This window comes from Melanostigma gelatinosum (genome assembly GCF_949748355.1).
Source record: "Melanostigma gelatinosum genome assembly, chromosome: 15".
Classification (NCBI taxonomy): domain Eukaryota; kingdom Metazoa; phylum Chordata; class Actinopteri; order Perciformes; family Zoarcidae; genus Melanostigma; species Melanostigma gelatinosum.
Genome location: NC_136648.1, coordinates 3,958,565 through 3,984,496, shown reverse-complemented (window position 1 = coordinate 3,984,496; position 25,932 = coordinate 3,958,565). Strand labels below are relative to the sequence as shown.

General features: G+C 42.9%; 1 protein-coding gene across 1 annotated transcript in view; it reads right to left on the bottom strand.

Annotated features, from left to right (window-relative positions):
• The window catches only part of LOC306789094 (contactin-associated protein-like 4), a gene marked incomplete at both ends in the record, with an annotated part of 63,452 nt that extends 37,770 nt beyond the window's left edge, over window positions 1-25,682 (bottom strand). Inside the window, 2 exons of the mRNA XM_079284882.1 lie at window positions 5,408-5,518; window positions 25,598-25,682. Of these exons, the coding sequence (XP_079141008.1) occupies window positions 5,408-5,518; window positions 25,598-25,682 (196 nt within the window). The remainder of the gene's footprint in view (window positions 1-5,407; window positions 5,519-25,597) is intronic.
• Between the last annotated feature and the right edge of the window lie 250 nt (window positions 25,683-25,932).

Below are 25,932 nucleotides of genomic sequence, written 5' to 3'. Positions count from 1 at the left end.
GCAAGGTCATTAGCGTCCTATCAGATATAGCATTGCTAAGAGGCTGTGGCGTGATCTATTGGTTAGTTGTATAGTTTGTTTGCAGCTCTGCATCCTTTGCTATATAGAAAATCAACGACAGGAGGTTGTGGTGCCGAGCACTGATTAGTTTTACCCCTGCAGGTCTGCATCCTGTCCCGTATTAAATATCACCAACAACGAGCAGTGTTGTGACATATTGATCAGTTGTATTTTAGATGAATAGGTTGAAAGAACTGAAAAGAGGGGTTGATGAAAGAAAGACTGAGTATTTAAAATTCAATAGGCTTGCGGCATTTCCTGTGTATTGCCTATTGCTTATTATGCAATATGTCTTATCCGCAAACACTTTCAATAAAGGCTGTGGTGTTATTGATTAGCCTCATCCAAGCTCATGAAATGTGTCTTGTGTTTTCAGAGTCAGTTTGTGAACTCATATCTTTGTGAGGACTCATGTCATTGAGTGTCCTCACAAAGATGTAAGTACAAGTGTGTGTGTGTTGGAAAGTGCTTTGTCAGGTCAAAGCGATGCCTCAGACACACACACACACACACACACACACACACACACACACATACTCAAATAAACAGAGCACAGCACAATCATGAAGTATTAATACAGAGGAAGAGCAAGACACCACACACACACACACACACACACACACACACACACACACACACACACACACACACTCTTGGAAAGCATTAAAACAGACAAACAAACAATGTAAATGTCACTTGTCCTCATGTTACCATGCTGTTGTCTGCTTGTTGTTGCAGCAGCAGGAAGCTAACATTTTGAAACAAAGCAACCAACAGAATGTATCCTGAGCCTCCAGGGGACAGTGCTGAGCTACTCATTTTTGGAAGATGAGCTGAAGGTGATGCCCGACAGCCTAAAGAGTCTTTCTGCCACACAAAGTTAGTCATTCTGTGAGTGACTTGTGTGGTTCAGCATTCGCCTAAATAGCTAAAGTCAAATGGGCAAAAAAAGCAGGGACCTAGAGGAGATGTTGGAACCCGGGACAGAAAATGGCAAAATGTCAGTGTTGTTGCAAAAGCACGTGTAGTGAATGTTGTTGAGATTGATATTTCCTTCGGTATTTTCATTAAGGTTAAATCTTTGCCTTTTATTGATGTGTTGAAGTAATACTAATTGCTACCAGAGTTGAGTGTGAAAAGTGGGACTGGAAAATAAATCCGTCTCCGTGTTGCCTCACTTTGTCTCTGGACAGGCAGAGCAGAAAAGCTCAGCAGTGAAACATAAAAATCGGTCTGGCGGTTGATGGAACCTGATCTATGAAGAGCTAAAGGCCAAAGCTAATAAGCAGTTGACTAACGGGCGTGTCCAGTAAGAGAACAGAAAAGAGCAGACACTCTGACCTTTACTCATGGAGATTAGACTGGGAAAGAAAAAGACGGAATCGGAAGGAAACCGCTCAGAGACAGAGCGGCGTTTCACAGATTGACTGCGTCCACCCGGACAGACATCATTGAAACAGAAGGGAAGTGATGGCTGGCGGTCTGAACACTTTCCGACACGGCTGTCACTATGAATCAAATAGATCTCCCTGTTTTCCTCCTTTCCTTTCCTTATGTGTCTGTCAAGGAACCCACTTTAACCAGCCACTGAGAAATGTGTTAATGACGGTCAGAAGTGTGACGTCACTGCTCTGCCAGCCAATGAGAACTACAAACTCCAACGTCAGGGGCGTTACCAATCCCGATTGCCCCAATGGGGCAATCTGTGTGATTGATGTTGAGAAGCTTTGCTTAACGAGCAAATGGAAACTGTCAAATCACAACGAGAAAACCTTTCCGGCCGCAAAACGGATTGAGAGCCATGGTGGATCTTCTCCTCCGAGATGAAATTGTTTTTATTTGAATGTCGAGACTGTGTCTGTGAGCCTGTCGTGCATATTTGTACATTTGACTGAACCACACAGACAAATACAAAAAAACATACATTCAGAGCGAAGGAAGGGAGGCACTTTTGACCACTTGGGTACCTCAGCCTGACATGGTGTACAACTGTGTGTCAGAGCATCACAGCCTTCACAGGGAGCCACCATGGCTCTGCGGTTGTCATGATGACACCTGCCTCTCTGTCCTATTCTGTCTCCTCTCTTCCCTCCAGCTCCAGCATCCACGATGGATCTTTCTAGCACAGCTGTCCTCAGCATTTCCTCATTGAAACACACACGTTTACTTCCCTCGTTAAGTGCCGGTGTATACCAGGAACCTTCACCCCTCTGTCAGCATTGCTGTACGTTCCTCTGCCAGTCTGATATTAGGCTATACTTTCAATTCATCTTGAAAGATGAAGGGCCAATTCTGTTTCACAAAACAAAAACGTAACTCCAGGTGGGTTGACTGCTCTCTTCTCGTCTGATGCGTCAGTGATCCACTTCACCGGTAAGTGCTCTGACACCCGAAACCAACTCAATTTGTCTTCCTCTTGTTATTGGAGCAGTACAGGCAGCGTATGTCACAGGTGATGATCGGAGCCGGTCAGGCTGCACAGCTCTCATTCTGCTCCACCGGTGAAGGGAAACCAAGCGTGACGCGAGTCCGCTCCGGACACCAGCTTCACTATGAGGACTGCTGAATCATCAATAATGCACCGATATTCCACCTGATGGGTACGGAGGACAGACGGAAACACGCAAAGAGAAAAGACGTGAGTGAAACGAAGAGTCAAGCGCAATGGAAAAGGCCGGACAGGCAGAGGAAGAGGCGGGTAGTGAACAGGCAGACTGGTCGATACTTGGAGTGAGAGCTCGTCATTTGCATGAGAATACCAAAGCCTGGATGGTGATTTCAGCAACCTGATAACATGTCAGACGGCCAGAGAGCCTAATGGGAGGCTGGAAAACATCAGATGTCTCCTTCAGGCAAACATATTTCGATTGGAGTCTCAAGTGTAACACTGGAACTTTCCAATGAAGTACAAACTGAACACGCACATGGAAATCAATTAGTTGGCAATCCATTCACACAACCAGAACAGGTCAACCTAGTTTAGATGCAAAATGATTACTGTGGCACAATAATTGCTTATACATTTGATTCCAACATAATTGCAACAGCATCACTGACTGTCACTGTTGCCCGACAATAAAATAAAACGGGCAGAGCTGGCTGAATTAGGCCGTACAGATGAAAGACGTGTCTGCGGAGGAAGTGAAAGTAATTATTACAACAGAACAAAGTCAATGCAGAAGAGCATTTAAAAGATCGTAATTTAAAGCAAGGAAGACAGTCGGATGGGCGAGGAATCAAAGACAAAAGGTGTAAAATCAAAATGAAGAATAAGACGGCCTGAGGACAGAGCGGTGGGAAGCCCAAAATAGTGAGTCAATCATGCAGCAGCTTCTTGGTGAAAGAGACATTTATCTCAATCCTGGCACCAGATGTAAAAATGATGTGCATGAGCAAAATAGTGAGTGTGCCACCTTTCAAAAGAAACTGCTCTGTATAAAAGATGATCTCCATGCATGCTTTAGACCGACACACACATTCATCACTGCTGAGCTTTGTGTGGCAATAAAGAACCTCAAAGAGGGTATTTGTGGACTTTCTGAGCTGAAGCCTTTGCCTGCATGTTAAACTCGCCATAATCCGTTAAACCATGCCGTACTGTAGGTCTCAACAAAGACTGCATCAACTGGCTGTGGATTACCGGCGCCAGATGAAGAAAACAACATCTCTGATTCATGTTGAGAAAGATTGAGCGAGTTAACATCTTTTAAAAGAATAGAGTGGGGATTGGGCTCGTGCCGTGCATCAGTGCATCAGTGCATCAGTGATGCCTTTGTTGTCTGTTATCACCAGCTGCACAAATAATGGACACAAAAATGAAAAATACCCGCCTGCAATATTATTGTAAAAGATGAAAATGTAAGGAGTGGCTCTGTGCTGCCTTCGTCGAGGTTGGAGGAATAATAAGTTGATATATAAGTTGATAAAGTAAATATAGGCACAATTCAGCCCATTCTGCACAACGTGATTAGTAAATAGACCTTTGCTCCATAAAATAATGGCGTCGCTCTTTTTGCATCCTGTGTGAAAGTGCTCCTGACAAAAACAGTTTGAAAAAAACATCGTGATGTGCGCACAAATCACACGCATAAAAAAGAAAATGTCCCCGGTGTGTAAAGGCCTTTAGTCTTAATTGAGAGTGTTGTGCATCAGCCACGTTTTGAATGCATCTCAGGAGAAAACAGAAACTGTAAACAACATCAGTCACCATGAGATAAATTCCCCGGTTCCACAGAAACTGTGAAGTGAAGTAGATTATTCCATTTTAAATGAGTTCCATTGTTATCTCGGATCATTAAAGTGGATTTCTCCACTTTAATAGCATCACGTACAGAAAAAAACCACTTTAAATCATCAAACTCAGTTGCATTGATCTATTTAGTAGCATGAGTTTCTGGTGTGTTTCACACAAAAAACTGAAAACATAAATCTTTCAAAAATCCTATAAATTGCAGACATTTAAAATTAAGCTAAAAAAATATGACTGAGACTTTAAAAAGGTTTCAGGGAAGTGGAGTAAATTCATACCAGGATTAAATGTGTGAGGTTTGTTCTGAATTCTGCTGCATGTCACACCCCTGCATGTCTCTCTCGTTGCAATATGAGCGACTCAGCAGAAACAAGATGCCTCAGCTGCTTTTGCAAACAAACAAACAAAAGGTTTCCTGGACAACAGTGGATGAAAGGTGTTTTCTAGGCAGAGACATGCTTTTGTCCTCTTTGAAAGGTTTTTGTCAGTAAACTCTGCCATAACAAGCAAATAGATTTTTCAAAACTGCTGTCTTGATATATATAAATGAATATGTAATAAGAGTGTGTTTTCTTTTTCCTCTCTTTCTAGTTTTGACAAGAAAAATAAATCCTTCAAGTTCCTCCCACACACACGTGGTTAATTTCCCATTGTAAGAAAGCTCTCTCTCTCTCTGTCTCTCTGTCTCTCTGTCTCTCTGTCTCTCTGTCTCTGTCTCTGTCTCTCTCTCTCTCTCTCTCTCTCATCCTTCCTGTCTGTCTTTACACTGTCAGCCAAAAAAAATACCATTCAACTTCTAATCAGACAAGTTTCCGCAGCAACACCAAGTAAATCATTCCAACTTGTTGCTGTTTAAGTCAACAAAAAAGTGACAACAACATGCAGCCATCGACAACGTATTAGTATAAAAAGCCTCTTTAACCAGTAACACATCAACAGTTATAAGAAAGTTCTTATAAATGAAGTCCCATGTAGGCATATTGCAAATGACACCAGCCAATATTATTAACAGTTTGAACCTATAAATCAACTACACTTCACCTTTAGTTTCCACTCACGACACATTCTCCAGTCTATAATCCAATCTGTCTTCCTTACCGTCTCTCCTGTTGAGTTTGGCGAAGCCCGGCGCGTGACTGCTGGACAGCTGTGACGAGCTTCTGAAGGACGACGGCGGCAGATTGGACACCAGCGCGCTGTCACACGCCTCTGTCAACCAATCACAAAGAAAAAAACAGAACGTGGTTAGGGCTTCACACTTATCTGTTGCCTACGCTTTGAAAGCCCAATCTTTTCTCAACTCTGCTTCTCAAAGTTCAAGTGAACTGACAGGGGAAGCCCAAACAGGATGTTTTGTGTTTTCATTTGAGGAAACAAGATGTTCATTATAATCAATAATATATGGCTAATGTCACGTGGCACTGTCACCATATTCTGTAAATAAGAAGTGGACCATGTCCCCGTGCATCATTCTGTGTTTGTGGACTGCTGTTGTGAAGCCTCGAGTTCAGCATTTTGGTCATCGCCATTTTCTTTTTTTGCCACCAGAACTTTAATCTTAATCTCATCTAAATGGACCATAATTTACAAAATGAACATCATGCTGTGTTGAAGAAGACTTGAAACTAGAGATTGAGACATAAACTCATGTTTACAATGTTTACTGAGGGAATAAATCAAGAGAGAAGTAGTCATTTTCTCATAGACTTCTATACAACCAGAGGAGTCGCCCCCTGCTGGACATTAGAGAGAATGCAGCTTTAAGGCCCTTCTGCATTCACTTTTCAAACCCAGAGGTTGCTCCCTGACTAGAGTGAAGCAGTGGCTCCATCATTGGCTCCTCACTGTGTTGCGGCTAAAGGAATAAAATATTGTTTTGCAGCTGCTGTGAGACTGAATATAAAAATCACAAAGCAATAAACAGAATGAATCGGATCACACAGTTATGTGTGAGATGTACAAATCTAAAACCCATCCATTCAACAGCATCAACGTCTCATCTTTTTAGAGGTTCAGAACAGTACAGACGGTAAAACAGAAGTACCAAAACATAGCATGAGAGGCAGAGGACAGAAAAGCAGACGGAAAGAACATCTTTACAGCAGAGAGCAGAGCTCTGCACTAAAAACACTCCGAGGACGGCACAATACCAGACGCAGCTGGAGGTTATTATTATCCTCCATCTCAGACTGAGCCAAGAACTGATGCTGAGAGATGAAAATCATCCGCACTTGCTTTCAGCTTGACCAGCGTGCATTTCAGTATTCATCCAGGTGTAAAACACAAAGAAGCAAATGCCTTCATATCCAAAACAAAAGGTTTTCACAGCGTCGTCTTTGTTCCTGTCGAGTCTGTGAATATGAGCAGACGAGTGGCAGAGTGGAGTCTAATCATTGAGAAGCAGGTTTTTAATGGTCCCCGGGTGGAAGCAGGTCTTTCAGCTGTAATGGCGCCATATTAGAGGAACGAACAGTGTAATAATGTGGATGAATGAATGTAGTAATCGTGTCGTGGAGATGAACGGCGTCCTGACTGGCTGGATCCTGATGGAGACGGATCAGTGTTGTCAGAAGAAACCTTTAACGTTTCACACTTTAATTCTTTGTGGATGACTGGCTGCAATAAAAACGTCATATATTATATGCAATATCGCAATACTTATCCTTTTAATTGGCTTTTCTTTGCATCCAATAAATCCAATAAACATGCAGTACATGATAGATGTACAGGTGTGAAGATTTGCAAACATCTGAAAATGCAAAATTACACCAATTCAATACAGTTATCTTGAGAGTGTTGCAATTTTAACCTGGTCGAGGATCCTATGAAACTAAGTAATGATATTAAGCCATCCTACCTATCCCATAATGTTCACATCTCTTAATTATTTTTAGATTAAAATACATTTGAATAAATCTTGTCTTGTCTAATGAGGCACTGCAGCAACAACTGTTTCATTCATGGTTTGGAGAAATAGTCAACAGTAAATCAACACACAGTACAAATGCAGGCTGTGGTGATAGGCCACGCAAACATTCACACAGATTCATGAACGTCGGCTCAATAAATATTCACATCTTCTCCCCTCGAGCTCCGAACTCTAAGCTGAAGCCAAACTAACGCTGCCTCCATCTAACGCCGCTCTGTTCATGGATGTTGTTCTCCAACGCTGAGATAAGAGACAATTATCATGATTCATGCTGCCGTCCGATCCAAGCCCACAACTCTGACAACCAGGCTTTTAGATTTGATCTCTCTGTCAGCGTTAGTGAACAGCACTTCAGCACAAGGTCTTCATCTGCCTCTCGATATCCACCACGGCCTGATGATTTCACTTTTGAAAACAGCAACAACTCTCACTTTAAAGAGACACGGATTGCACAACATGCTGCATTATTTATCTTGAGTTCATATTTTGTTAATATGCCTTCAACTAACAAATGAGACACTGGTAGAGCTTCCTCTCTCCCACCTCTGGCATTGCTAGTGCAAGTGCTTCTGAAAAACATTACATCTCCCAAAATACCTTGCAGTTTCAATATGTGGCCGACCTAAAGAGGACAAATGTGTAAATGTGTCAACATGATGTTAAAGGCTGTAATATAATGTAAAAAACATTTACTCGTCAATATGGAGGAATGTAAATTAAATCAACATGCTGTAAAGACATCTCTTGCAAAAAATGTTGTGTCAATGAGGGGGGGGGGGGGGCGGTTTCTCTCAGCTGAGCTTTGGCATTTAAGAGCCGGCGTCCCTGACATTGTGACCAGTGAAGCACGAACACGGACTACTCAGAGGGAAATGGAGCTAAATGTTGAATACCTGCTGGACTCTGCAGCCACTGAACCTCGACACCGACCCCGGCTGTGTTACAGAGATCTCCATGAATATTAATCCCTCGGTTTACGCACCTCCTTTCTGTTTCTGTCAGACTCATCGTCTAAACAAGGGTGAACTTAAAGAGCTTCCCCTGGCACTGACCTTTGAGGCTCCAGATTAACAGAAGAATGAAGTTGACATTTCTGACCAAGTAGCATTGTTTGAAACCAACAGTAAGTGGTTCAAGATGTCACAGCTATTTCAGCAGAAAAGGCCGTTTCTTTGACTCTGGAAAGGTTATTATGACAAATAACGCTTGTAAATTGAGAGCTGCTTTTGCGTCAAGATGAGACCACTTCAGATGCAATTGCAGGATAAAATACAGTTGAAGAGGTGATTGATAGACGTCTCAGCCTGTAACAGAACATAGGAAGGGATTAAGCTCTCTTAGATCTGTGGTAGAAGATAACAGCGTGGACTGACCTATCACTGGGCCAAAATGAGGTGAAAAAAAGAGAAGAAGTGTAATGCAGAACTTCACTGACAAGAGCAGGTTTTTCATCTCAATAAAATATCCTCCCATTGAATTCATATTTAGCAGTGTCTTGTACCTACAGTCCATCTATTTATCCACAAGTGTCTTCTGTCATTCGGGGTGAATAAACTGAGAATCTGACGGCAGTAAAAAGTCAGTAAAAAAATCTTCGGAGTCCCGGGGCCTTGGCGCTGTCAAGCCCGATTAATCACGACTGACGTGACAGGTAGACTTGCACTTGGCACAGGAGAGCCAGAGAGGGAGGCCACAGCTCATGCACCTGCATTGTCCACTTCTTTATGTTTCGCTGAATAACAAAGTGCCCACAGAGTCCACGACGGAGCCGGAGACCCTGAATACCGATGAGCTCCATCCATCACCTCCACAAACAGCAGTGAACAGAAGGTCCGTGCAGTGCTACTCAGTGTGAGCCGACTCGTTCAGCCATTCAGAGCATGTAGCAGTAAGAAGGATAACGAGGCACCGACGGACGCTTGTTTTTGCTGCAGAGCACCAACAATCATCCTCAAGCAGAAAACATCGACGTTCATCTTACTAATCCGCTCAACTTCTACCTCCAGTTACACCCGAAGAGGCCGCGCTGGCACTGAAAATCTACTTGGGACTTTGAGATAGAGAGGCCATTTTTGGCTTGCACACAGTAATATTCTGGATGTCTCGGTGACACCAGCCTCCTCAGTTTGTATGAGCATGTTACCACGGCACTGAATGCATTGTTAACGGTGGTAAGTAGTTTTGTTGCAAACAAAGTTATTCACGTAGCATTACGTTGCTGCCATGTGGCTTCATTCTCTGCTCAAGCAGAAATAACTTCACTCGATCGTCAGCTCTTTGCTAGAATAACACTAACATATCACAATGAACCTTTACCAGGAGTGGGGTTTGAACCCACGAGGGCTGACCGACCTGTTGTGGTTGTTTCCATACTGTAGGATTTCATGCTTTAATTAAATGAGCCCGTTCAGCAGTGAGAAAGGAGCCTCCTCAGTTTGAACGAGCGTGTTCCCACGGCACTGAATGAAGTCGGCTCAGGCAAGCCTGGGTGAGCTGGAACACTCATCACAGTGAGAGAAAATCAAATATCACAACATTTTTTTGACCAAATCCTTCAACATTGACATTGCAATGATGTTGTAGGCTTGACCATTGGCGGTTTCACAAAATATCTAGACGCAACTTATTGATGGCGACCCTGTTGATGTAGCACAGTGTCAACAAGTTCTCAACAGTTACAGTGGAGCAGTCGGTGGCGATGGCATTCGTGATCTCAGGCTCCCTTTAACTGCTAAACAGGAAATGTATGAAAAAAATCACCAAAATCATCAAAAATAGGAATAAAATACATATAAAATAGAATGCTGTGGTGGAATAGTGTGCAGTAGTGGTAAAATGAATAAACAAGATAAAATGAAGATATATATATGTATTGTTTTTAATTAATTTAATGCACACACCGTGTTGGATTTATATTCTGGCCGTGAAAGATAGAACAAGCTGATTAAAACGGCTGAATTATTCAACAGGAGCCAGTATCGCTTCTCAAGCCGCCTGTGGCCCGACTTAATTGATTAATTGAAATGCAGAGCAGCGTACCGTGCTAACTAATACCCCGAAGGTGAGGACATGGCAGGAGCTCTCCTCTCCTCGGTTAATTAGCATTGCTTTGACACATAATTAATAGCACAGAATGAGAGAATCCGATCAGGCTTCACACCAGCATATGGCACCTTCCATCTACAGCCACGCTGCAACTGCAAAGACCTCGCCAGCCATTTAATGCACTTCATTCTACGTATATAAACTGACACGGGGGGAATCATTTTACATATTTTAGGATAATATAAACATAAGTTATGTCAACCTATCCATAGATTGTTTACGCTTATGCTTGAAACAGACATGAATAGAAACAAAACAACGGCAATCACATTTAAAGGTCTTATTTATTCTGTGCACAAAATGAACTGACAAGTAAACCTGAGGGGCAACCGGAGGAAGGATGCTACGCATTCAAATAGTTTGCAACATTGTCTTTTTTTCCAAATAAAGCCACAAAATGTCAATGCAAAAAACTAGTGTTTCATTACAAACAATGCTAGATTATCCTCCCAAGAAGAACGACGACATCAGTCATGTGCCCCAAAAAGACGTGTTTACTATCGGTGGCAGAGAAATAATGCCATTGTACATTTCTGAAAAACAAGGCTGCATGGAAAGTTGCATTCAGATACACATGCAGGCGTATGTATATCGAGGAATCAGAATCATATATTACCAGGAGTGGGGTTCGAACCCACGAGGGCTATTGCCCATTGGATCTTAAGTCCAACGCCTTAACCTCTCGGCCATCCTGGTGACACATGCAATAAAACATTATTACTATGAAAAAAACAATAATGAACAAGTGCAACACAGGCGATACAGTTTGATCTTAACGTGTTTTATAATAGGACTAGTTTACAAAGTTGTCTTGTTTCCAAATAAAGCCTAAGAAAGCCACAAAATGTCGGCCATCCTGGTGTTCATTCGTGTTATAATAAAAACAAAGAAACACAATATTAGAACGACATCAGTCATGGGCCCCAAAAATATATTTTGGTTTAGGTGACCAATAGCCAGCTGAGTGTTATTATGTACAGAGGCTTTGGACTTGTTTCCAAGTAGTTCAACAAAGTTTCTGCCATGTGGCTTCATTTTCAACACAAGTAGAAGTTACTCCACTAGACTTAGTTCTTTACGCTGCTAGAATAATACTGTTACATTAATCTCATACCAGGAGTGGGGTTCGAACCCACGAGGGCTTTTGCCCATTGGGTCTTAAGTCCAACGCCTTAACCACTCGGCCATCCTGGTGATATTTGCAGCTTCAACATCATCATTATCATCGTGAACATTATTAATATAAAAAACAACAATCTTTACAGCATGTTGATTTCATTTGCATTCCTCCATGAAAAATAAAACTATATGAATACTTGAAACTGCAAGTCAATATTTATAGTTTAGTTGTGTGGGAACGTAATTTTGTGAGAAACAGAGTCGCACACTTTCACTGTTTGTTTTCCATTTTCAGTTTGACATTCATGGTCCCAACTCCAGTCTCCCAAATACCAAACGTACAGAATATACAATATAGATTCATGAAAAAATCGATACCACGTCTGTACGCTAGGCCTACATTTAAAGCTACAGTTGGAAGCAGGTTTGCTTAAACTTAGCTTAAACCAAAAAAAGCAATGATTAAGTTGTTGACCCGTCTGCTGAAGTTATGCTGAGCTGTTGTAATTAATGTGTGGCCCCACCTTTTTAAGGTCACTCCGCACTCGAGAGAAACACGGTAGAATGAAAGCTTCTCTGCTTGGTGTCAAAAGATCTGTCAGATGGTTCATAAATGTACAATCATGCATATGTACAGGGAGCAGCCCACACGAAAAGCAGCCTAATGCGTACGACACTAATCATCCGCTGCCTTTGAGAGGCGAGAACAACCCTCCTCCTCACCGAGGCTCGTCACACTGCGTAGCGACGTGGGCGGCTGTGTGGAGACATCAACCAAATGAGGTCATCAAAAACAGCGACGAGCAGCATTTAAAACCTCCTCATCTTTAAACTGCCAGATTTAACCAAAGGAAGAAGAGAGAGTTGAAATAATCTGTTGAGAAACAAGATCTTCTTCTTTTTTTACCCAGGGTGCAGTACAAACACGACTGAAGCTCCAAATATGCACTGTCAATCATAACAACACAATTATGCAGATTTAGAGGGCTGCAGGCTACATCACTTGTACTAATAGCTCCAGAGGGAGATATCATAAAACACCTACTAATCTACCAGCTGCACTAAGTAAGTGTTTTGAATATATTTGCCTCCTAATTAAAAACACATTTACGTAGAGAAAAAAAGCTAATTTTCATTCATTTAGGCAAAAATAACACAAATATTCACATCAGCCAGGCAGCTTAGCAATATTTATTTATTTCACAAGTGAGACATTGAATCAAATGGGGGGGGGGGGGGGCGGCGCTGCTTCAGTTTAAGGAGTTATGTAGAAAATACTGCTGAACAGCGAATTAAAAGCCTCTTTTCTTGTCACTTCACTGATCTAAGGGTAATGTTTTCTTCATTGGATAATAGGAGCAACATTTTGAGCTCCCCGAAATGTTCGCAACAATTTTTGCCTCAAGCACTGAGGTGACGTGCTACACATTCTACAAACTGCACAGTGAGTTTGGACATGCCAACTTCAACGAACTCACTGTTAGAAAACAATGACACTAATTTATAGGGCTGTAGCGGTATATGCCGAACCGCGACGGTCCGGTGCACGCAGCTGCACGTCGATGCACGTAATGCGGAAACAAAGTCTGCAAGCATGAGTTCCGCCTAGAGAGACTTTTAGCCGTATGCCGGTAGCCACATTTGCTGAGGCTAGCGCAGGAAGACGATTGGTGTGCGAGTCAGCCACACTACGGCGATTGCCAATGCAGGCCCGGGGTCAGCAGTCTGTCCCCTGAACGCAGAGAAACAAAGTGACTGAGCGTGACTGAGATTTGTGAAATTGCAATATCCTGCACCATTTGTTACTGGGAAAAAAATTTAAAATCTCATCACTTTGCAGCACTGCTGAAGAGACAAAAAAAATGCATACGATACCTATACTACTGGTGCTGCAGTAACTTTGAGTTTTATAAAAGCTCCACAGGACATACAGCGGAGAGTGGAGCTCAGTCTGTCTCTGTCTTTTCCTGTGTGTGTGTGTGTGTGTGTGTGTGGAGCCTCTTTACACTTCCACTAAACCACAACAGCCGCCGCAGTCACAGCATCTACAGTTCTACTTTACAGACGTCTTCCCGCGGGGGACGTTAGCAGATAAGTGCTCTTTAAAAAAACTTCTCTGCAGATAATTTGATGTCGTCCGTCTTCTCCCGCCCATCAAACACTCGGAGCTCGGCTTCTCCCGAGACTTCTTCGACTAAACCAAGAGTTTTTGTTCCTTCCAGAAGTTGTGGAGAGAAGCGACGATGCAGCACTTTCACATTGAACTACGAAACCATCACAGGACAGTGTAATTGGGGATACGTCACGACAGACTCCTCAGACTCCTCAGACTCCAGGGCAATGGTCAGAAATACAGGATATGGTGGTGAATATCTCCTGTCATCGCTTGTTGGTCACGTCCTTCTCTGAGCAGATTGTTCGTGAAAATGTCTGATCGAACATAGAAACTTCATCACAAAGAGATTGGTGCATCAATTTGAAAAAAGCATGAATCAACCAGATTGAAGACATAGCAGGCCTTTCAGAACACCGCCTTGTACACCAGATAACACATCAAACCGACACACCGTGTTCTTCACACCAAAGGCTCTCTTGCTTCCTGCCAGAAAGACGCTGCTGGTGGTTTGGGAGCAGAAGATTAGCTCCAGACCAGTATTACACACATTCACTGGTATGCAGCGTGTTCCTGCTTGGATTAAGTAGAAAAATCTGCCAATAGAAAAATTCCAAAGTGAAAATTCACCAGGTAAGATTTCCGGATATAAGATGTGATATTTAGGTCTTTCAAGACAAAAATAGATCTATAGAATGAGCTGGGGAAACTAATCTTGAGCTCTATATCACTGTTAGGATGTGTGTCAAATACTTTGACTGTTAATTACACAAATGTGCTCGGTAAGATTCAGCATTTTTGCAGCGTTTGTTTTCTGCCTGCTTTCAATTTAATATTTTCCAAGAGTTTCAAGCGTTTCATCTCCATGTTGATAAAACAAAAATTTATAAATTTTTAAATTTTTGTTGCTGCTTGGTATGCTGGGAGGGATGAAATTCATCACTCTTGTTATAATGATACATCGGGTCGAGACCTAAACACCTCCGGCAGCAGCACTCACATCAGCTACACTGGCACACACACACACACACACACACACACACACACACACACACACACACACACACACACACACACAGGTGCTTTCAATTGTGGAATAGACGCTTTAAGAATCGTATTATCCTCAATTCATGAAACTAATCTGTTCTTCAGCTGACTTTAAGCGTCCGTTGAACCAAAATCCTTTAAGTAGGTAATGTATTTTAGAAAAAACTTTTTTGTGATTTGTTGAAATTGTCTTTACAACCCAACAGCGATCAATGAATCAAAAGTTCTATTATGCACTCATTTCCCGCGCGGTCGTTGTGCGTCACCGGAGCCTTCCAGCTGCTAGCTTCACGGATATGAGTACTGACGACAAACAAGTTCATTGTTTACCGTCATTGTGATAATTCTGGGGGAGTGGCCTCAGAGACGGGCTGTCTGTTTTGCAGATTTGGGGACTTTCGAGCTACATTGAGCAACTTTTGGAGCTCGTGATGCCGCTTTCATTTGAAAAGAACAAAAGACTGATGGCTGTTTTGTTTATTGCTTCTATATTATATTATATATTTATTATGCTATAATAACTTACATACCATGACCTCATTGTCACTGCAAATAAAGTTAGATCCTACATAAGTCCTTAACTCTTATAATAATGACATAATGTGAATAATGTAATCCTAGTTTAAAAAGGGCTGTTTCTTCAAATTTCACACATCAGTAGAATCACTCTTTTATGGGCCAGGCATCAATATTAATACAGCTGCAATCTTGCAAAAAAACCACAACTTGCAGTGCTCTTCAAAACCGAGGGCTGAAAACACACACATACACACACAGACACACACACACACACACACACACACACACACACACACACTCAAAAGCCAGCGGGTGGTGAAATTGTAGAGGCAGTTGAGAATGTCACAGCAGGAAACTGCTGAATTATCTGAGCAAAACTATCTCTACATCCCTCCAGTACCTTCATTGTCACCCTTTCTTACTCCCTTCCCTTCTGTTGAACCTTCTACCTTCCTTACTAACCTCACTTTTATCCTTTGCCCCAAACTCATCTCCTTTTACTGTCCTAATTCCTCCTTCCTCGTCTCCCTTTCCTCACTATACCTGTATCTTTCTCCTCCTCCTGAGCCGTCTCCTGAAGTCAAATCATCTCAAAGATGTGAGCCGGTGCTTCCAGAAAGCAGATGGTGGCCCGTATGCAGACACACACACACACACACACACACACACACACACACACACACACACACACACACACACACACACACACACACACACACACACACACACACACACACACACACACACACACACACACACACACACACACACACAGCAAAGACATTGAGGGATAAAATGGGAAAGGCAGCAATGTGCTGCTACCAGACAGCCTGCAGACTCTGACCCCATAAACCGTATCCTCTCATACTTCATGTTGCTCTTTCTCCACTTATTTCCTCCTCTTATCCACATTCAATTGGCCTCATCTTCATTTCTCCTCTTCTCCTGCATCCTTCCCTCCTCCCTCCTCCTCTGTTTCGCCTCAATGTGCTTACCTTTGATTGAGCTCTGTCTCGTTCTGTTGAAATCCAGCCTTCCCCGTCCGTCTTTAATGGCCACTGACTCAGCGCCGTCCTCCTCTTTAATACAAACTGACCGGCCCTGCTTCGTCTCATCAGCACTCCGCAGAGCTGTGGTCACGCAGTACTGACTTCATGAGAACTACACAGCAGTGACAGCATCGAGCTGTGATCAGCATCTATTTTAGTTTGAAACGAGGACGCATTAGAACCGGGTCTGGGACGGTATGAGGAGCTCATGTAGATGCACTGATGCTGAGGACAGATATTTGCCAATTAGGCTTGCACAAGTTTGGTAGAGTCCCTCAGCAACTTATATTAACACACTTTCCAAGGTGAACCGTATTCTTCTAATGCGTGGAGGACATATCAAAATGTGACATTAAAATTCCCATAGCAGTCTGAGCCTCTCTCTCTCTCTCTCTCTCTCTCGCTCTCTCTCTCTCTCGCTCTCTCTCCATGCAGAGCCTGTATTTCATCACTTTTAGTATAGGTTAAAGTGAGAGTAAGGGCAGTGCTAAAATCTTGCTTTGCTGTTGTTGCAGTAGCCTGCACGTGCCTTTTAGTGCAGACACTTTGCATGTAACCAGTGGAAACTGACACGCCTGTCATGTCCAAAGCTGGCGCTCGAGGGGAACCTAGAGCGTCACAGTTTGAAGCTGAGGGACACTGACCAAGCGTCGATAAATATACGATGAGCTGGGAGTGCCTACTGAACAGGCCGGCTAATAGCCACCACTCTGCACTGAGCTCATGCGGCGGTTAAACGCTTATAACGCCGTCACAACACACAGAGTCCTCGTAGCTGTTCATGTGAGACTGGTTATGCAAAGTCTCAACTGAGTTGAATCGACTCTTTTCTGAGAGTTACACAGTCGATCACAACTGAAACTGGAAAAACAATCACAGAGAAAGTTGTGTCCCTCAACATCTGAGTGACGGAGTATCGTGACCTCCACGGATAGAAACGGATCCAGAATTCCAAGCGACAACAAGTCATCTGAGTTGATGACAATCTCACATGATCAACGGCTTCTTCTTTTTGGGGAGACAGGCTCCTTCTGGGGACGGCCTTGAACAAATACAGTCCAGCAGGTCCCAAGATCAAACCGATGGACCGATGTCCCCCGTCAGCTCCTCACTTAACTACCTGTTCCTGAGTTACGTAATAAATCCAGATTCATGATCCACATCCACATCCACATTTCTATGAATGACAGTAAAGAAGAGATACGAAGGGGATTTATCCTCGGCTACTCGTCCTGGCTCTCGCTGATGCTGCCCTCTCATGAATCACAAAGGACCGGGAGGTTTGCTCGGAATTTCAATCGTTTATATTCACAGGTTTATGTTCTTCTCGCTGCAAACAATCAGCTTACTGGAAGACGGTAAATTCATATGACACAGGGCAGTGCATGAAATGAACTGCTGAATTTGCACCCTCCTCTGTATTTTCTTCACCAGATTAATCCTGGAACAGATGAGGGGTGATTCATGAACTCAAAGATGTATTATTAATGATTTATGATGCGGTTTAATCAAGTACCACTGATATTCCCCCGTGCACATTTTAAATATCCAACTCAAACAGCCTTCATTGGCTGAGTAATAACACCGCCCCTGAATTTGCCATTCAGCCTCCTGCATCTCAATAACATCTTTAATTTTCAAACATGTTAATAACAAACCTGTCTTTAATCTGATGTAAGATAAAAGCTAAAATATCATGATCACCTGCGTTTCATGTCTCTTTGTGGCGTGATCACAGGACGAATGGAGGACAGGTAGCAGACATACAGAACCAACCTGCATGTGAATGAATTTCACCTCGACTTTCACCAAAAAGCCTTTCAAAGTCAACAACTGATTTTGAGGCAGGACAGGACGCCGTTCTTCCTCTCTGCAGGCAGAAAGTAAACTCCTCAACTATACTTTCAAAGTTCTCTCCGTCAGGACGCCGGAGAACCAGAGAACCAGTGAGCCGCCATCGTATTACGTAACACCCACGCATGAGGGTGAAAATGCAAATCAGCACACACACACACGCACGCACACGCACACACACACAGTACAAGTGGTATTCGCTGTCATTAAACTGGGATTAAAAATCATTTAGTGTTATTGATATTATCTGCCATTAGGCTGTGATTATAGCACACACTCCAGTGGCTCTGCTCAGAGGGGAGATAAAGGCTTCGAGAGAGAGAGAGAGAGAGAGAGAGAGAGAGAGAGAGAGAGAGAGAGAGAGAGAGAGAGAGAGAGAGAGAGAGAGAGAGAGAGAGAGAGAGAGAGAGAGAGAGAGAGAGAGAGAGAGAGAGAGAGCAGATGACGACGATGACATCTATCACTCAGTGTGGATGGTGAGTGACGTGATTGATGACTTAGCAGACAAAAAACATTTGATTTCCCTGCCAGAGAAGATAGTATTGAATGAACAAATGATGGGTCATTTGTGTCATCAAAGCCTCTCCGTGTATTGATCGTAACGGGATCCTGTTTTACTCTGTTTTACTCAGAATAAGTGAACTTCAGGAAGATGAGGAGCATTTTGAACCACCAACTGAATTCTTCGGGGAGGATTTTGTGCCTTCAAAGGATCTTTCTTTTTGGGCTTGTAAATATGGACCTCATGAAATTGCTTTCTTAATATAATATATAAATTAATTATAATAATATAAAGAGCAGAGCTTGTTCGACAGAGAGACATAGTTCTGCTTGCTTTTTGTGGTTTTAAATAGATGTTTCGGATCGAACAGTCGTATATTCGGGGTCCCCCCCCCCCCCCCCCGAAGACATAATAAAACTATTCCGCTCCTTCCATGATTGATGTATAACATGTCCAACAACTTCCACACAGATGCTGAATTATTGTAAAGAAACACAAACATCATAACCCCTCAGGACGTATGTACTTTAGCTCCTTCATGTCATTCTTCTTCAGCCAGACCTTGACCCTGGAACTGCAGCACATGACATGAGGAGAGAAGTATTGAGTGGATGGGTGTGTACTTGGCTTAAAGACAAGTAAATTCTTGAATGGAAGCTGATGTAATATGGTGGTAAGGGGCTCTCAAGCTTTGTAACCGTTAAATTGTTAAAATATAATAGATGTGTACTTTCTTTATTTGATTTGACAGTTGTTGACTTCACAGAGACATTGTTACTACTACTATGCTTCTTCAATATATATATATATATATATATATATATATATATATATATATATATATATATATATATATATATATATGGCACAAAATAGCGCGAGTTCGATATTATTGTAATGTTTCGGACCTTTGCCCGAGGAGATTTTCTCAATCTGGACCTTTTGGAATTTCAGTTGAAGACCCCTGTTCTACACCAGTGATCCATCCAGAATGATTCATGCCAGTGTACCATGTGATCTTACCCTTATTTAACCCGGCATGTTGGAAAATGAGCTTGTGTCCTCAAGTTATAATATACATATATTTATGTGTGTCAACAATATTTACACCAATATTTAGTTGTAAATGGCACATACTTTGCATTCATTGTCTTTTATTAAACTTCTGCTTCTTTACACTTTTATTTCTGTAATCCATATGTTTTTATCATAACTTTCATCCCTGGTTTGACTGAATCAGTTCACATCAGTAAAGTTCCATCTCATCTCATGTGTACATTGTTTTACGGTCAGGCTCGTCATCTTTGCTGTTTTAATGTCCCTGTAAATACACCCTGAGGAGCGTTCATGTACATTACCACCGCTGCTTTCTGTCCACTCTACTGCACTTAAGCAAGCCTTTTAGAGTGGGAATACTCTCTGATTTACAGCCTCAGCCTGAGGAAGTAGTCCTGTGGAGGCAGAGCCCTCTCCTCCACAGAGCAACGCTACTGTTTAACAGAAGGTCAGATGTCTCTATTTCTCTCCAGGCACTTACATCTTCATATTAATGTGCTTACATACACTTTAACCTCATGTTTGCTTAAAACACCCAGGGCCAATCCAATTAATTTAAACCTGCAGTGGCAGTAGTTACACACACACACACACACACACACACACACACACACACACACACACACACACACACACACACACACCAGTTTGGCTTGGAGCATGTTCAATCCAGAGGCGATGGCAGCATTCAGTTGGTTTTCTACAGTTACAGCTCTGGCTTTTGTGTGGAGTTGTGTGGAGTTTAGAAGTTGTTGACGTCTGACGGGAAGGAAAGGTCGAACTAAACCGCTTGAGTTGCATTCTGGGAAATGTAGGATCCAGTAGTTGTGGAGCTTGACACATAAATTCAGATATATTGGTCTCATGCTGCTTTTATTTTTTATTCTTTTTTAAGCCCGTCTCTCCAGACTCACTCAGCTTCATGGAAGCACAATACTGAACTGTGGGAGGACACTTTTAAAATAGTCTCGAACATAATGATGGTTTTTTTGGTACATGACATCCGTGAGCCCATTTGTTCACATCCCTGTTTGCCAAAGGCATGCTTTCATAATGATTATGGGATATTTTTTGGTTTGAACATTGACTTGACCGCATAGTTGCTCAATAACCAGGCAAAAGAAATGAGAAGCTTTAACAAAAACACAAAGCATTTGAAGCTAAAAAGCATAAATATGAGGAACAAGTTCAGATTCTTCTCTGGGGAACATCCTAGAAGTGTAATAAGTAAGTAGACACAGTAAAAGATAATACACAAGTTAATTATGACGCTTCACATCTAACTGCAGTAATGGATTACACATCACACAACAAACAGTATCTGATTCTTTAATTACAGTGAGCTTGTACTCAAATCCACTTGTGAAAAGCACGGGCCCTTGCTTCTTTAATTAAGTGCACAACATCCAATCAAGCCCCGACGATCAATACGTTCAGTGTTCGTTGATCTGTTTGTCTCCCAGCTGATCCTAATGTTGCACATGAGCCTTAATGTATAGTGTCACGGTACAGTTAACAATGAACAACAAGCGTGTGGAGTTACATACCCAAACTTGACGTGTTTTGATGCGCTTGATTTCTTGCTTTGAGAAACATTTTCCAGAAGCAGAACTAACGCAAGAACTAGGAGGATTTCTGCAGGCAGCAGAGACAGTGCAGCGCAGCGCAGCTAATTAAATGCTCCACTAATTAATGTAGGGATGCATTCGAGGCAGTGTTGTACTTAAATAATGCCTCGAGATCCAGCAGAACAAAATAACTCACAAGAGATTGAAACTTTCTGAGGGCACAATTAGAGACGCAGCAGGATACCAATAAAGACTACAGTCTCTCTGCGCTTCAAGGACATTGGAGCCGGCTTTATTGTGATAGTTATTCAGGGAGGTTAGCAAGAAAAAGGTGCTGTTTTTCAGCTTAATTTTAAGTCAGCGGCACACATTCAAATGTTTAGCCATGTTGTCTCTATTGATCGTTGTGTCTGTCCTTTTGACTGCAGGTCCATCACTTTGATTTACCATGACATGATGTTTTCCAAAAGGGAGCTGACTTTAATGATCTCCTGAGGTTGACGTTAAGTTCAGGAGACGTGACATCTGCCAATATCTTAGCAACAGTCATACTGGGAGTGACAATGGCAGCCTGAGTGTATGAGCAGCCAAACAGGTTCCGGGCTGACTGTCTTGTTTGTGGACCATAACTACGATGCTTTATTCAGCGCACGACGCGGCCCGAGGCTGCATTGGATTTTGGACTTTTTTCTGTCTCTCTTGCTCTTTACAATGGAAGGCTCCCTGTAATTTGCACATGAGTGCAAAAGTGAAAGAGAAGCCATTGCTCCTCTGACACACAACTCTGAAAATGCTAAGGAGTTTTTTTTGCTCTCATTCGAAAAAACACTAAACCTGCAAAGTTCCTCTCATTTTTGCTTTAAAGCTGCAATAATCAATGCTTCTTTATTGAAAATAGATGAAAGAACTTTGTGTGTGACTCGTGGTGACACACGCCCTCAGCTCAGTGTTTTCAAGGCAACATCCACACGACTACCACCACTCATTTGTTTTAAAACAGCGTTTCAACACAAACATAATCTCTGTCCAGACAAGCGTTTTGGCTCCGTTTCAGTAATAATAATCCCCGTCCATGATACCACGCCTGGACAAGCACTTCACATGACCAGAGCTGATATCGCCGCTGGACACGGGAATTGTTGCAAAGCGCTCAAATAATAGCTGCGCACATGGGGGGGGAACGACATGTCGAGACTTATGAGACCCAATACAGAAGCAAATGTGGGGGACTGGGTCAATCGTTTTCAAAGGTCTACCGTTTCTGCCCATCCAGACTGCAACAAAGCCGCTAGGCGTAGCAAACGTTAGACATTTTAAAATGAAAACGTATCCAGTGCGGACGCGGCCTACGGGTCTTTCGCCTCATTGTTTTGGTTTTTACGGTCCGTAACTCATTCAGAAACACGACTCCAGAGAAGACTAATGTTGCCATACTGGATGTCGAACAGCAACTGTCTTTATAAATAATAATATGTTTCAGTTAACTGTTAACAGGTTGTTCTGCTGCCCCCCAGTGACCAGAACAATCACTTATCTTCACCTGAACTCCGTTTTCTCCGGATAAGATACAACCTTTCAGTTTCATAATGGCCTCTGCACACACTGGGCCGACCACAGTACCTTCATGCAAGAAGTCATTTCAAACACAATGTGACTCCATCGCGCTGTTCAAATCAGAAGGCGATTAACCGCACAGTGACTTTAGTGTCCTGCAGGCATCTGTTTCACGCTGACTTCCTTGAATCTCATTACATAAACCCCAGCGCTTCACTCCTCTGGCTAACAAGTCAACAGAGCGCCATCTGTGGCTGTTTAAATATGTATTCCTGTTTTGTTATCATTTAGTACCACCTCCGTAATGAACAGTGAGCCGTCTGCACGGGTGGAACGAGAAGTGAGGCTCCGTCTGAGACCCGCGGCTGGGATCCCTCCACCTCTGCAGTCCGAACTTAATATGCTGCTGTGGTTTATGGTCCGTGCATGATGAGTGGTGTGAGGCTGAGTCAGGCCGGGCGAGATAAACAGAGAGATGCACAGAGGTGAGGGGGAAACAGAGAGAGTAAGAAAATGGATAAGATAAGATAAGATAAGATAATCCTTTATTCGTCCCTCAGTGGGGAAATTACAGGATTACAGCAGCATTGCTCACAAGTAAATGAAATGAAAGATAAAAATCAAGTCGTATAAATAAACTAATAATCCACAGGGGATGCAGATGATGACAAGGCGGGGAAAAATAAACCAAAACCAAAGAGGAAAAGATGAGAGAAAGAGACACAAAGAGAGACTTTGGCAACAAATGAAAAAATAAGTATGACCACAGTGCTGGAGAACAAACTGTAAAACATGCGGACGAATCTCTGAATTGGTGTGGTGGGTAAACCTGCTTTAAACAGCTGCAAACCCTGAAACAATGCCATCAATCTGAGCCCTTAGTGGAGCATTTTAGTGTCCCGTTGTGGTCTAAATGCTGTTTTAGAGGCTTTTTACACCCTGACAGGAATAAAACTGAGGGAGAACACTAACTAAAGCATTGGTGTAGGTCTTGAAATCTCAAGTTATTCATGAAGTACAACTTGTAACTGCTGCAGAGAAGGAGGTGATGATGGACTCGTCAAATCAGCTGAAGAAGAGGAGGGAAAGAAAAGAGCAGAAGGAGATACGAGGAGATGTGGCCAAGAAGCAGGAAGAACACAAGCAGGAGGGGGTGAAGAGGAAGAAATGAGAAAGGAAGGAGCCAGCAACACAGCAACACAGCAGCAGCTCTCTGATTCAACATGATCCAGGTGGAGGTGAGTCAGAAAGAGACAGCAAGCATAGAGAGAGAGAGAGAGAGAGAGAGAGAAGAGGAGAAAGACAGGAGGCGATAAGGGGGGGGGGTGATCTGTTGACAGAAGAAAGGAGGATGAGAGAAGCTGACAGTAAACAGTAGGGACCGAAGAAGAAGAGAGCAGCGAGCAGAAAGATGTGTCGGGGAGGAGAGGACGGAGAGTTTGGCAGCAGATCTGAGTCAGACACAGACGCAAGGGACGTAACCGAAGGAGGGACACAACAGCAGGAAGAGCGACAGAGAAAAACTGATATTTTGGTAAAGTCGTGGATGTTTCTTTCGGGAAGGAACATTGAAAAACCACAGATCTGTTCTGACTGCATATTCCTCCTCATACATCACTTCTTTTGTCATACGTCCAACTGCAGAAGCTGTGATTTCATGTCTTACAGCTGACTGCCTGTGCATTGCACTGCAGCAGACCCCAATGATCACTGCACATGTTTCATTTTCGATATTTTCTTTATCATGATTGATAAGTGACAGTCGAAGCAAATTAAAACTCAAAGGAAGCCAGAAAGGATAGGTTGACGTGTGGAGGGTCTTGGTCTAAGAAAGCAAGGGAAGCGCATAAAAGAGACTCAATACAATATACAGAAAAGAAGAACAGGTGACAATAAGTTGTGAAAGAGGAGAACATAAGTGTGGAAGGATGGAGAACCTTTACAACCATCTGCTTCCATCACATACAAGGATGTCTCCCTTCATCCAAATTCCCTTCATCTCATTTCTTTGATTTATTTTCTTTACCTCCAACCCCTCTTCATGCAGGAGAACATACATACACACTCACAGCAGAGATGAACTGCCTGTTTACAAGCTGCAATAACTGAACACAGGCCGGAGACAAGACAGCTTCACCTTCATTTCTCCCTCACAGAGGAGAGATAATCAAACCAGCAACCTCTCAGTCCCACGCTAACGTCTCCAACCAGCAAATGCTACAACCTCTTTTTCCCTCTCACGCGCTCCTTCACACTCTGGCTGCTCTGGAGTGTGTGTGCACAAACGTGGCTCAGTCCCAGGATTCCCATGATGCTGCGCTGAGCACCAAATTAACCGGGAAACAAAGCGATGGTGTTGTTTTACGCACACGGTGGTTTCTAACAGGTTTGGGCAACAATTAAATGTGTTTGGCTCTGCGATAGAAAGCGTCTTCAAGCTCCCCATAAGGGAATCTGATCATTTAATCCTGGAAGTCAATAAATAACTTATTAAAATGCGACAAAACATCTTTATGGATTTGGATACTCAAACTCCTGTGAGGAGACGTCCACTTTTAACACTGAGTCAGTTCTCGTATTAACATACAATCCAGAATCAGCATTTAAATGAAACCACTTATCTCTCTGTATTTCTTCTTCACAACTAAGCGCGCAAAATCCAATAGCCTTAAGAAACAAATCCCCGTACTTCATCCAAATTAACACAACAAGTACACGAGACCAACAGCTGAACAGCACTGCATCCAGAAAGCAGAAGCTTTACATGATAGAAGGGTGAAGCACCAGGACCCCCCGGGTCCGTGCTGCCCGTAGGCTACTCGCTCCGTCTCCTCCGGGGAAAAGTAAAAAAAAAAGGAGCATAGCCTGCTCACCTTCTCCGGTTGTCCCGTACGAGCTGCAGAGTAGCAGGACGATTTGAGCGATAATCCCAGCGGCTCTTTTACTCCTAAAATCCATGATGATGAAGCGGCGAGAGGCTGCGGAGAAGCCAGGAGGCTGCTGGGGGAGAGAGAGAGAGAGAGCGAGAGAGAGAGAGAGAGAGAGAGGGGGGGGGGGTGAGAGAGAGAGAGAGAGAGAGAGAGAGAGAGGGGGGTGAGAGAGAGAGAGAGAGAGGGGAGAGAGAGAGAGAGGGGGGGAGAGAGAGAGAGGGGGGGGGGAGAGAGAGAGAGAGAGAGAGAGAGAGTAGGGGGGAGAGAGAGAGAAAGGG